Genomic DNA, 14108 nt, shown 5'->3' on the forward strand with positions numbered 1-14108 from the left:
TTCTATTTTGGTATGAGACAGCTTTTGGTCTTACTAAAAAAAGCAGCACTTTACTGAGACTTTCTAATCTTCTTGCTTACATGCTTCTACCTGAAAAACTACCTACCTGCTTACTCACAAGTATAACAAATTCTAGATGAAAGGTATTTGGGAAGGAGAGGTTGAGTTTATGAAGGCAATAAAGGATCTTCAGGCTGATAATTTTACACGCTAACTGGGATATAGCACTTCTCACGATTTACTCCCCCCACCCCACCCCAAGTGTCACTGTGCAAAGTAAAAGTTACTAGGGAGCAATAATAACATTGGGAATATCTATGAAATTAAATTCAGGCTGTACCATAAGTAGTAATACATCCTTTTTTAATTGCTAGCACATCATTAGTGTATGCAGAAGTACTTGGGAATTTACAAACGGACTTTTAATCAGCTAGGTTTGCTTGAATGAAGAGCCTAACCAAGCTATACAAATGTGCAAATAAACTTCTTTCAAGAAAAGTAAATGAAAGTAAATGTAAAGTTTGGAAAGTATGCATTTGTACTAGAGATTGTCAGAGCCTAAAAGATAAACTAAGACTTTTAGTGTAGAACTAAGAGTAGTTTGTGTGGAGAGGTCATTAATCTGTTTCGACTCTCAATCTTCCTTCAAAGACTAAGGACAACTTCATTTTTGTAACTTTAAGTTTTTATTGCCATGTTACTTTCTTGTTTAATTTAAAAGTTGTTACATTTGTACTAGCTTCTCTAAAGAAAAAGGTTACACATCTAATTGTGATTTCTGTTTTTGTCTATCTCGGAAAGTACAAGTGAAAAATACTGATAATTTGATAAAGGTTTAATCTTTTTACTTGTTCTCATGTTTATTACTACATCTAGGAACTACCCAAATGAAAGCCAAGTTATGTGCTGTAGAAGATAACATATTTGATGTTTTTCTTTATGTGACAATAAAAGATGAAAAGGTAAGATACTTTTATATCTACAAACCTATTTGTACACTTTGCTACATAAGTTATAACTTTGCTATTAGTTTAAGACTGAAAAGATTACTTGCAAGTGAGTTTTGTAATTTCTGTCAGATACAGTAGAAGCTAAATCATTAACTTGTAATAAGTTTTGTTTTATATTTCTGTTGCTTGTAAACTTCTGGAGGAATTCCAAGAGTTAGAAATTCCATTTTTCTCTGTGAACCTCTTTTTGGAAGGTATTGACAAGCAAGTGAAGTCAAGCAAGTACTTCAAATGGACAACTACGTGAATTATTTAGTCCACTTTTGCACCTTTTTGTGGTATCGTACTTAAAGATGTTTCAATAAGGCAGTTGCATAGTATTATAAAAATAAATAGAAGTTCACACTTGATTTTGCATAAGACTGAGTTCTCAAACCTTTGGGGAAAAAAGAAAAAAAAACCACGTAGTTCCACTTGCCAAAATGTGTAACTTCTGCTAAATCTCCGCTGTAGCTACTGTCAGACTGAAGCAGCTGTATGGTAGATACAAGTGAATTTATTTGAATACTGCTTCTACTTGGAGTGCTTTACCAAGGCTTTTAACGCTGGAGCTTTGGTCTTTGCCATAGACATTACCTTTGAAGGTACATGTTAATTTGAATATCTTCTCTCAGTTCAGAATCCCAATTGGCCATAGTGTTACTGATCTCTGAGCCAATGGAGTTTAAGAAGTTTTAGGTTGAATATTACTTCTTTCTGCCAGGTTTTGATGCGCACTGAATTAAAAAGAAATAAACCAGCTTGACTTACTAACAGGTTTTTTTAAATTTTGAGGGCTCATAGACTTGAGTACAGAATTTTAGGCAGAAGCATGAAACTGACAGTTAATTAACATCTGTTTAGAGAACATAGAGGAAGATATGACTGACTTTCCAATCCTGGAGTTAATATTATTCAGTTAATATTCTTCATAAGCTGATACTGCTTATGTCTTACTGCTGTTGTTTAAAGCTTCAATAAATTCTAAACAAGTATGCGGTGGTGTAGCTTATTGCTCGTTGATACTGGTCAATAAAGATCTTGGTTTTTTTAGGTATGCGTTAATGACGATCTTGTCTCAAAGAACTTTGCTCGTTTCGAGGAAGCTAAAGAGAATACAGGGAGTTCTGCAGATTACGAGGAGAACCAAACATCATTAAATGTTGAGTGTCTTCCAGTGAAAACTGTTAATCCTGCGCTTGCTTTCAGGCCAGTGCTGTTTCAGGAGAAGGTATCAACAAATGTTGAAACAGGTGGGAACCATGTGTGTTGGAAACAATCATATGTGCAATGCATCTCGTGTCTTTAATTGGATATATTGAACATCAGCCTGCTGTCTCTGAATCCAACAACTGGATCAAATGGTATCCTTCTATCAAACGATGCTTATGTGTCAGACAACAAAAAACAATCAAGTCATCAGATGCAGGAATACTGTAAAGCTTTTTGTTCTATATAAGACAAAGGACGGCTGAGGGTCAGTTACACAGCCATTTGTTGATACGCTTAGTAGCATTAGATATTGAAATTACTTGGGGTGTTGATCAGTGATGCATTACTGGGTTTTTTGAGTTTGGAGGGATTTATTTGAACAGAGGTACTTTTAAAACTAGTGTTTAACATGAGTTGTCTCATTAATAGCGATTCAAGTCTTTATTTTTAAAAGTGTGCAACTTTCCATCCTCCATCCTTGTTCACTCAATTCATCTGCATAGTTATCTTTATGTAAAAATAACTATTTTTTTGCCTGTTCTTTTTGCCATTAGGAAATGATACAAGCAACTAACTGAGTCAGTTGCAACCCCCTGTAAATAAAAATACTGGCTTTTTATGTGTTCAGATAACCAGAAATGTGTTTCTGCATTTTTTACTTATCTTTCTAGCTCTTGCTGTTTGCACTTCCTTTCTTGAAGAGACGTACCAAAGGTCAAGCACAGATCTAAATGAAAATAATGCACCTGTAAGTATTATATTTTGTATTAAATTGTGAAAGATGAACTAAATTAAGCATACGTAGGACAGATTAGGAACACTGTAGTCATCTGGCTTGTTCTTCTATGTAACATAGATCTGGGGGACTGTGCTAATTCTTGATATAGTTAAAAAAGAACATTCTACTTCAGGTTTTTGTTTTGGTTTTTTTTAAATTTTTTAAATTAAAAAAGGTTGTGCCTCCTTTTGCACTCCTTTGCTTTTAGGAAGATGATAGCTGTCTACACCGCACGCTTTTGCGAATGGATAAAAACGTACATTTTAATGTTTCCCTGAAAACAAAATAGTCCTTATGCTGTACCATGGTAAACATTCATTGGAGTCTCTTCTTATTTGTTGAGTCGTTTAATACTTCGAATATCTAATCTGGTTTCTTGCTATTTTCGCCTTTTTTTTTTTTTTCTTGCTGTTCTTTTCTGAAACACTTTCAAAAGGTCGGTGCTCATTCTTGAGTGTTAAATTGTGTAGCGAATTGCACAATTGGAGGTTATTACAATGTCCATGGGAGGAAAGGAAAATGAACCGATAGATTCTAGGCAAATAGTCACTGTTGGAGGCATGCAATCTGCTCTTTTGAAGAGCCTGTGTGCTGTTCCATGTCCTCTTCTGCTAGATACTTTAAAGGACAGATTTGCTTCTATGACAGCAATGGGACAACTACTTCTGTCAGGTCGGGGAAAAAAGGAGTTTTACAGAAGTTATTTTTTAGCTCTGCTGAGAATTGAAGGATGACCACCACTTCTGAACTTAAACTGTAATACCTTATTAAAATATTTTGGAAAGAATGATGATGAAAGTAGTAGTGTGGATTGTTACTGAAGCAGAGCAGGATTACCTTTATACCCTTCTGCAAAGTCAGCTGGATTACCTTTGCCAGCCACTTGAGTGATGCAAGTCTTTGACTGAATCATGCCTGCTGACTGCTGGTGACTAATGATGAATGCTACGAAATCCCCTGTTCAGAACCAGTCAGCTTTGAGTAACTCTGGATGCGGTATATGCTACTGGTTACTCCCTGGAGGATTTGCAGTGTTCTTCAATTTAAGTTCATGTACATTGTCTTTGTAAGTGTGCATCTGGGTAACCTGTTTTTGGTTTTCCTCCTGCCTGTGGTGTGTGGGCTTTCCGTGATTTTTCTTAATTTTGTTTTAAAAATAAAAACGTTTAAAAACAAATCAGTATGTGTTCATACTAGCTCAGGTCCCCAGTTATGGCTATAGTTTGAGATGTGACCATCAACTAATTTTTCTTTTGTGTGCACAATGTTCTTGCCACATGCTTGATTCTTAGTAAAGAAAATACTGTTCTGTAATAAGTTAGACAGTTTTCTGAAGTTTGTTTTATCAAAATTTTTGCCTTATTCAGACAAACTTACAATTTGTACAAAAATTCTCCAAAATATTTGGAGAATCCTAGAGTTAGGTAAGAAAACCACTTTAAACAAGACGGACTAAAGAAATAATTTTTCTAAAACGTTGCTCTTAAACAGTATTTTAGTGCTAAAAATGTGTTCGTCTTTTCCTGATAGATTGTCAAAGCAATTCCAGGTTTGCCTTTCAAGGAAAATACAGCCGTTCACACAGACAGGTATGGTGCAGCATGTTAAATATTTTAAATGGTTATGTAAGCAGATAATTAGGAGCTGTAGTATGTTTCCAGTTACTATTCTTAGGCAGCTAAAAGGGGCGGAGGGTAAGAGAATATGCATACATGTGCTTTTGGGGCAGATGGTAATTTGAAGCTGCTGATACTTACCCAGACAACAATAAAAACAGTTCTGTCTAAACAATAGCTTGACAACAAGGAAGTGATGGGGAAGTATTTTTTCTGCACACTAAACATGTTAAGTTGCTTTATTTTATTCTTAGTGTGATTTATAAAGTTTTCAAACTTAATGAAATATGACTATGTATTGAGTTGTGCAACACTTCTACTATGCTGCATGTCAGTTGATGCATATGTAATAAACCCAAGGAATGGTTTTTAATTCTGTTTCTAACTGATGCAAAGATAAAGTTTCAAAAAAATGAAACAATATAAGAAACCTTTTTCTTACAATCCAGTCTGATTTTCTTCTAAAGTTGAGGAACCTACCAATTATCTTTGTTAAAAAATTTTCCTTAGGAGTATTTTCAGATAGTTAAAAGCTAATACTAAATTTTATTATCAAAATGGTACTTTATTTCTTCTTTCATGTTCGAGGGTTTTCCTCCTTGGCATAGGTGATACATTAGAAATATTTTGCGAGTGAATTGCTTCATGACATTTTAGAAATATTGGTGGTATTTGTACATTTTACTTTTGCGTTCATGTTGGATTTAATATTTGCATGTTTCTCAGGCTTCAGCAGTTCTTAAATTCTGATCCTCTGAAGACGCACGTAATTGAAGATGACCAACAGGTATTTCAGGCATTAACTTTCATTTAACTTCTCTTGTGCAAATGTCTTGTGTGTATGTGGAAGGTTTTGGTAGCGTTGGGGCTGCAGGTGTGGCCTTTGTGGAAGGAAGTCAGGGGCTGATTCCAGCCGCATCCACAACAAGACTCACTGCAGGCCGAAGCTGAGCCAGCCAGCAAAGTTGGTGGTGCCTCTGTGAAAACATATTTAAGAACGGGCAAAAAATGCAGGGGAGGGAACAAAAAAAAAAAAGTGAGAAACAGAGGCAATGCCAAGGTCAGAGGAGTAGGAGGTGCTCCATGCCGAAGCAGGTGTACCTGAAGAGACTCAGTCTGTGGAGGACCCACACTGGAGCAGAGGAAAGAAGTGAGAGGGAAGGAGCAACAAAGAGAAACTGCTATGTTCCAACTGCAGTCCCTGCCTTGTGCTGCTCATTGCCTCAGTGGTGGGACTGAGCGTAACCTGCATTGATTATAAGGGGAGAGCAGAGGAGTTTGGAGTGAAGTTGAGCCTGGGAATGGGAGAGGAAAGGTGTTTTTTCTGAAGCGTGTAAATGTTTGCTTCTTTGTTTCCCAATAACCAAATCAGTACTCATGTATATTAATTGGCAACAAATTAAGTTAACCTAAAGTTGAGTCTGATTTGCCTGCATCAGTAACTGTTAAATAACACCCCGTCTCTATTTTGATCCATGAATCTTCTTGCTCACTCTCCCCATTTTTCTCCCCCATCCCTCTGGAAGGGGAGAGTAAGTGAGTAAGTAGCCGTCTGGGTGCTTGGCTGTGAGCCGAGGCCAACCCACCACAGCAAATTTTACTAGTCATCTTTTTTAATTGCATTTTGATTTTCTTGTCACTGAGTGCTAGCTGTACACACAACATCTAGTGCATTCTCTTAAGTGGTTTAAGACAGCTGTGTTAAGACAATCTTGATAAACCTTTCTTTAAGAAATACTAATAATGAGTATTTGTCTCACCACTGGTCTCTGTAACTTATCGATACGTATGAGTCATATTTAAAATGTATTTACAATTTCTTTGGGTTTTTTTCATCAAAATACCATTTTTCAAATACAATAAATGCTTTTGAGTCGTATGTAAGCTAAAACTCTTTTATTAAGTATTGCTTTTGTCATCTATTTGTCATGTAGTTTCAGAGTTTTCAAAATCTTAGTGAAGAAAGAAACTTTGTCTTTCTTAGCAACAAAATTGAGCCATCATCAGTTCTGGAAACAGCACCACTTTTTGGTGATCTGAAAAAGGTAATGCAAATGTAATACATTACACTGAATATCTTTTGAAGGCTAGTATCATACCCCAACCTTGGATACTAAATATTATAGTGATACCTAATTTTGATTGCGGAATGCGTAGGAGGAAATGAAGCTTCAGAGAGATGCTGTAAGAATTGTACACGTTTCTTCTGGTATATCAACCACTGCCACAAGTCATGGCATTTGAATTTTAATACAATAATGTAACTCAGCCCAGAAAACTTTATTTTATATTGCATGTTAAGGACATTTATTATGTAGTGGGTCAAAAGCTTGTAAATCACTCAGTGTTCTGTTTTGTCTTTTGTTAGTGTTTAAGTACACAGTTTTCATGTGGAACTCTTAATTTCTCTTTCTGTAGGAACTTACTCGGAAAAAATTTTTAGGCCCTAACTTCACAGAATCTTACTGTTGGCCACCAGTAGCTCGAGGATGTGATGTAGTTGCCATCTCGTATCAGGGAAATGATCCTTTTTTATATATTCCACCAGTTCTTACATTTTTGCAGTCGGGAAGTTGCTACAAAGCCTTGCCAAACAGGAATGGAGTATGTATATATTAGAGTAGTAACAGGTTTTCTGTTCTAAAGTGCAGATGTAGAATAATGATCCAGAAGATAGTGGATGTTTAGAATGTATACATTTAATGTGATCTTAGTGTATCTTAATGATGCTTGCCACTATGTGTAAGCCCTCTGTATAGAGGCTTGAGGAGATGGACTGCATGAATGTGGGAGTCTAAAACTTATTTATCAAGTAATATCTAACAAGTGGTTAATATCACATCACTTTGATACTTGATGAAGCTTTGTTTTTAAGGGGTTTGTACGTAGTCATTAAATTAATATTTGTATTAGCTCTTTTAAATATTGTAATTTGCTTTCTACACTCGTATTAGATCACCGAAGCATAGAATTATTGAGGTTGTAAGGGACCTCTGGAAATTGCCTAGTACAGCCCCAAGTAAGACAAGATGCTCCTGCTTCTGTTAAATTTTTGGACCTTTTACTGTATATTGCTACATGCATCCTTTTTGTCTCCAGGTAACCTGGTGTATGGTTCCTTGGGTCTGTAACATCTGCATTTAGAAGGTGATATAGTACTAAAAGCTTCAGTTTTAAAGTATTTAAAGGCCTGCGTTGCAGATTTTGGTTTTGCTCTAAATGCTGAAGTAGTACAATTCTTAAGATTCTGAACTCTTGTCAAATACTATCGTGTAAAATTTTGTACATATGCATGTAGCCGCTAGCGCTTATTTTATGTCCTGGGTGGAAGAAGGCACAACTTGTTTTTGAGCTACTGAAGGCATACGAGAGATGCTCCAGACAGCTTCATCCAATGTTGATAATACTTGGGCAGAACAAAGAAGAAGCCAGAAATGTGAAAATCCGAGGATGTAAGAATACTTTCTATCTTCTTAATTATGCTTGAAAACAGCGTAGGCTGCCTTAATTGCAGGAAATTGTGAAAGAAGCAATTTATACTTAAGTTTTTTTGTTCTATAAAGTGATATTTCTATTTCTTTAATGCTATAGCTCTGTAGCGATACCTGAAGCTTCAGTAGTGCTATTTAACAGTAAATGGTATTAAAGCTGTTAAAATACTTACACTTTCATCATCTTTTTTGTAAGTTCCATAACAATTATTTTTGAGCCAAATTACTGGTAGGGATTTGGTGAAGATCATGCTGAATTAGGATTAATCGTGGACTTTCTTGATTTAGAACTAGATTTTATATCTAGTTCTAGGGAGGGGACACAGCCTGGACAGCTGACCCAAACTGACCACAGGGATATGCAATACTGTATCATGCTCAGCAATAAAAATTCGAGGGGTGGGAATGATCTGGTGAGTGGCTGTGCATCTGTCTGTCTGTGCAATGTTGTCAGTGGTTGCCTTTGCATCACTTCCCCCTCTCCCTCCTTCACTTATTACACTGTCGTTTTCTCACTTTGGCAGTTCCTGTTCTCCCCCCTGTCCCACTGGGGGCGGGGGGCAGTGAGTGAGCATCTCTGTGCCTTCTAGTTGCTGGCCTCAGTCAGCCCACCACAGTAATGCATATGTGTATGTTCTTCAAAAATATTTTTAACAAATATAGAAGTATTTCAAGTACATGGTTTTTATTTTTTTAAATTGACAAAAATTTGAGGGACGTGTCTGATGCTGTTTTACAGCTTATATACGCTTAACACGATTCTTCTCTACTATTAGTTTAAAAAGAATATTGGGAAAGTGAAGGATTAAAAAGGAGGTTATAGTTCTCTGCAGACAAAGTTGCATAAATGTCCACCTTAAATTTTAGTTGAAGTAATTATTTTTTTTTTTAAATGGTGGTTTCCAACTTGCTTATTGCAATAAATTCTAAGTAATTTGTGCATATAACCTCAGCAGTATGCAGAGTAGTATGCAGGGAAGAGGAAGCATAGAAGTAGTAAAGGAGCTGTTGGGAGACTCGCCCTACTTAAGTGTATTTACTTAAACACTTCGTTTTACTATTCTTGTTTGGTCTTTTTGTTAAGCCTTAATTGATAACTGTATTTTTAAAAGTGGCTCTTTTTGCCAAGGAAACAAGAAATATGGATAAAACTATGAAGGACTGTGTAAAACTTCCATTTCAGCAGTTTGTATTCTTACATCCATCATTCAAGTTTAAAAGCCTGGTGGATGAATTTGGATCTTTTATTGGTAGAGCTGTTGGTATATTTGCAGAGATTAAGATTGGTGTGTTTTTATTTATATAAATAGATACATACACACACACACACGCATATATGTGTGTAAATATCTAAGCTGCAATATGTGCTTTATTCTGTTTTTAAAACTGAACTTTTCTAAAGGCTGCTCTTGCATGTATTTAAATATTTACCTTGTGTCTATCTGGTTCTGAAGTTCTCATCTCTCCTTCCGTTTACAAAATGAAACGGCATCCTGCTTTGCAAACTTGTTAACGTTCAGACCTTTCACGCTTTCAAAAACTCAGTTTCACCCACTCAGTTCTTGAAGACATGCAGGGGTAGAAAAGTACAAGCAAACTAAAAATGACTGTTGACCAGAAGTCAGAAAATGGAGTTCAGTGTTCTCCATTAAAAAATAAATAAATAATGAAAAACCCCACCCAAAACCAACCAAAACAGCCCCCACAACTTCAAGGTGATGCATCTGAAATGCAAATGTGGCCTTTTTAATAAAACTACCATGTCTTGTGGTGTCTTATTAATATTCTTTCAAGTTGTAAGTTAATGTTAACAGTCTTTTCTTCCTACTTGTAGGTGAAGTAATCGTGACTACACCGTATAGCCTCCTGAGACTGTTTGAACATCACAGTTTATTATTTTGTAGACTTTGCCATCTTGTTCTTGATGAAATTGAGGTACTGTTCTCGGACGCTACTGAAGAGGTAAATGGTCTTGTCCTGTTCTAAGCTCCTGCTCCATTGTGCTGTCTTCCTTTGCCGTAGATGGTTTCCCAAGGACTTGCATTTTTTTTCAACTTGGTAGCAATAGTTTCAGTGTAGGGGTCTTTAATCTACTTTAAAGACTTGCATCATCTGTATGGAACTTCCTTTTCCCTCTTATCAGTGCTGTTTGAACAGCTTCAGTTCAAGAACCGTCTTTATTGGTAAGCTCCTCAGTCTCTGTAGAATGAAAGGCAGAAGTAAATGATCAAATAGTCTTGGAAGCAATTATAAAAACTTCCCTTGGGCTTAAATGATAGTGCAAGCAAAAGGAGAAGCTGATCCCAACTCAAAGAATCTTGGAAGAGGAACAGCATTAAGTTCCATGTTGACAAGGATTAATATATTGTATCAGTTTTAAAGTGATGACTTACAACTCAAGTTTGAGAAAATTCCATTTTTTTTTTATTGCTGCTTTGAGGCTTCGTAGGACAAATGCTTTCTGTTAGTATTACAGCATATTAAATCATCAGTATGCAAAAAACAGCTTACACACCTTTTTTCACTGTCATAGATTTTTTTAAAAATCATTAACTTATTAATATTACCTGTTTAAAATTTGGTGGTAAGACTAAAGGGCCATGTTTCTAACTGTGAAAACCTAGAGAAACTTCTTAGTGGAGATAGATTGCCTCATTTGCTGTACGTGAAGCTGTTGAGATTTGCTGCTACAAAGGCACATTTAAGTCATAAATTAGACGAAATGTCATCCTTGTCCAGTGGGATATTCCTTTTTTTCTGTTGTGTTCCTGTATGTCTTGAGACAGAGTGCAGGGATACCCTATGAAGATTGTGGGAAAGGCAGTTTGTGAAATACTGTGCATGTATCTGCCATTTTTGTAGGATCTTCTCAGCTTTTCAAAAGCATCAGTCTTGAATAGAAAAAAGAAGAGATGCTCTTTCAGATGGAAGTGATCATTTGATAATATCTGGAATACAGTAACTCTTCTAAAGCATTGTGTTACAGAAATGTTATATTGTTAATAATATTGCTGCTATGGGTAAGTTTAGTGCCAGGTTGAGAGAGATCTCTTACAACTGTGCCGGAGCCCTAGAATACTTCTTAGTATGATAGTGCTTTGCCAGAAATCCTGATATTGTTCCACAACTGGACTGCTTGTCACTTATGTAAGGTGATGTCATCAGGAATATATTCATTCTGTCTTAGTGATTTTTATTTTTAATAAATGATTTTATGGCAAAATGCTCCTGTCCCCCCCCCTTTTTTTTTTCCTAAATTACTGTATTGGCAGGTTGACCTTATCTTCTTCTTAACTCCTGGTTTTTGCTGACAGCCTCTGACCTCTTGGATCTACTTTTGCCTAGGCTTAGTATTTTTCAGATTTGAACAGATTCTTTTCCTGAGATTTCCATCCTCTCTGGGCAGAATCCTGCATTATGATCCTGTGTGCACGCACATGCTGTTCCCTCATGCTGTCCAGTTGCTTTCTTCTTGCTTCAGAAGTCATTTGAATAATAAGATAAAAGTGCACAAACCAAACACTGTTTTGGAATGTGAAATTTGTGTTTTGCTGTGGTGGGTGTTTTTGTGACTAGAAAAAAACTGTACTGAAGCAGTGTACTTTTCACTGTTACATACTCATTAGACTAGGATAAGAGGATAGAACAAAATTTCTTTTTTTTCTTTATAGGTTTTTACTATATTAGATTGTTACAAGAAAGCCATTATTTCTGAAGAGCGGGAGTATTCACCGCATCAAATTGTTGGTGTTGGAACTCGTTGGAATAAACATATAGCACACTTGATAAAGGAGTTCATGAACGATCCTTACATTGTGGTAACAGCTATGGAAGAAGCTTCCATCTACGGAAATGTGCAACAGGTAGAAATTTGGGGATGATGCCACTATTTCTTTACTCAGATCTTTTGCTGTTTGTACTGATCAAGGTCAGTATATGCAGCTGCTGATGGTTTATTTTAATTTACCGGGTAGTGCTACAGTCCTAACTCAGACTGTTCAAGTGCACCTCCCATGTATGAACTGAGGTGACTCTTAGAAGACCTGTGCAAGTTAATCACTGAATGAGCTGAAGGTCTTTTACCTCGCTTTGTAGGACTGAGGTGAAGATACTCCCTCGAGTATTTCGTTGTTAGTGCAAATGAATCTGAATTTTATGTGATGTATTTGCAAATGGTATAGTTTAAGACCAGAATTTTATCAGAGTGGTTTTGCTGCTGTTAATTGTGAGTGGCAGAACTACAAGGTAAGTTATCCCAAGACAGAGCTAGTAAAATAATTGTTCTAGTGCTGTGTGCCACACAATACAAAACTTAATTTGACCTAAAATTTCCAGAAAGTTATTACATGTTCTTAGATGTCTTCTCATTTAATTTCCAGTCAATGTGGTGTAGCCCTTAAGAATAATACAAAATGTTTTAAGTATGATCTGAATTCTTCTGTGTCTCAAAATGTAATAATTTGAGGATTGAGAATGTTGGGAAATCTCAAAGACTACATATTCTGAGCCTGACACAAAACTGAAAAAACCAACACTTTTTGTGAGAAGTCTAATTAATGGTTTGGCAGGACTGAAAATGTCAGTGTTTTGATGCTTTAGTTATTAAGAGTATTTCAGGTGGTACAGTATGCTTTTGGAGTGTGAAGCTCTTTTAGTGGTACTTGAAAATGCCAAACTTAAAGACTGATAAATCACCTAAAATTAAATGAATGAAAAATCTTAATGTGGGATTTTAATTATGCTTCTGGAAGCTGTCCTAAATGCATACCTTTTGTGGGAATTGTATCTTCTGTAAGTTTTAACAGAAGACCTGCCACTTACCGGAGCTACCATTTACTTGATTCTCTTTGGTATTATATAACAATGTTTAGTGCTTATTAAAAGGAAGAATTATGTAGTAAAATATGTATAGATTACAGGAATTATCAGCCCTCTGCTTTGTATCTACTTCTAGGTTGTGCGACGTTGCACAAACAGCGAGAGAACTGCTGTGTTACTCAAAATACTGGATTTTACTCACAGTAATCTTCAGAAGGTGCTGGTATTCACTAATTCAGTAAATGAAGCAGAAATGGTTCATAAGGTAAGAAAGTATTTAAATTTACATAAAGAAGTGGGTTTTTTAATTGTTAAGGTATGACAAACTGAAATATCTTGGCTTCTGAGAATAAAGGAGTGTGAATTTGGAAGTTACTTATTTCTTCTAAAAATAGCCCCAACCCTGCTCTTCTGCCAACTAGAAGAAAGCCTAACTGACATTCATTACTGAATTCTTAATTATGTTCTGTCTGTCAGGTTGGAACTTTTAGTTGAATCAAACTGGCTTTTTTCCGGTAAAAGTTCTGTCAGTCTTTTTTATTTTTTACAGTTTCCAGGAGTGGTATGGAGGGAGAAAACTTAAGCCACTGTGTTAAGAAGTTCTGTTCTGTGGCTTTCTACTCTGGAGTAGTTGAAACTGTAGAAGGCTGTTTCTCTGATCTGAAAGAAACATCTTCTGTCATCCTGTGAAAGTCTACCACAGTTTAGTTAAGCTTCAAGCCATAGGGCAGGGCAGGAAGATAGCATGCTTAATATGTATTTTCTTAAAAACTGGCATAAAACTGCTTCAAAGTTATCCGCAATAGAACATGCTCCAGTTTCCCACCTTTTTTGTGTGATTGTATACTCAGCATTTCAGAGGTGGAGACTGAGTTCTCCTGCAATAGTTCTTTCTTCAGATATTATAGCAATGAATATATATAATAACAATAGAAAATAGAACAAGCAATAGAAAAATCTCTTCTGTACTTTCATTGTCTCTTTGCTCATCCTCCAACAGCACGAAGTAAGAGGAGTGCGATCTGATTTGACTGGGAAGCAAGAGATGGGCAGCAGTTCTGTTAAGCCTGGATAGGGTGATGCGGATGGTGGGGATGATATTGCTAAAGGAGGCCAGCTATGAGGATATTAGAATTAAAACCTTTAGTGATAGCTTCGAGGATGGGATGGCAAAAGGATCTGTGGCTGGATTGTTCAGATGTCA

At 36.2% G+C, this 14108-nt stretch overlaps 1 protein-coding gene across 4 annotated transcripts in view; it reads left to right on the forward strand.

Annotated features, from left to right (window-relative positions):
- The window catches only part of TDRD12 (tudor domain containing 12), a 36014-nt gene that overhangs the window by 7120 nt on the left and 14786 nt on the right, over nt 1-14108 (forward strand). For all 4 annotated transcript variants that reach the window (XR_015700754.1, XR_015700753.1, XM_087740612.1 and 1 more), the window contains exons 7-17: nt 877-962; nt 2044-2242; nt 2873-2949; nt 4510-4568; nt 5322-5382; nt 6530-6640; nt 7014-7199; nt 7894-8047; nt 9921-10048; nt 11758-11949; nt 13041-13169. Coding sequence is in view for 2 of the 4 variants with exons in the window: in XM_087740612.1 (XP_087596738.1) it covers nt 877-962; nt 2044-2242; nt 2873-2949; nt 4510-4568; nt 5322-5382; nt 6530-6640; nt 7014-7199; nt 7894-8047; nt 9921-10048; nt 11758-11949; nt 13041-13169 (1382 nt within the window). In the remaining 2 variants the exon portion in view is untranslated. The remainder of the gene's footprint in view (nt 1-876; nt 963-2043; nt 2243-2872; nt 2950-4509; nt 4569-5321; nt 5383-6529; nt 6641-7013; nt 7200-7893; nt 8048-9920; nt 10049-11757; nt 11950-13040; nt 13170-14108) is intronic.

This window comes from Nipponia nippon, unplaced genomic scaffold (assembly GCF_047370975.1).
Source record: "Nipponia nippon isolate SJK-2023a ecotype South Korea unplaced genomic scaffold, ASM4737097v1 scaffold_7, whole genome shotgun sequence".
Lineage (NCBI taxonomy): Eukaryota > Metazoa > Chordata > Aves > Pelecaniformes > Threskiornithidae > Nipponia > Nipponia nippon.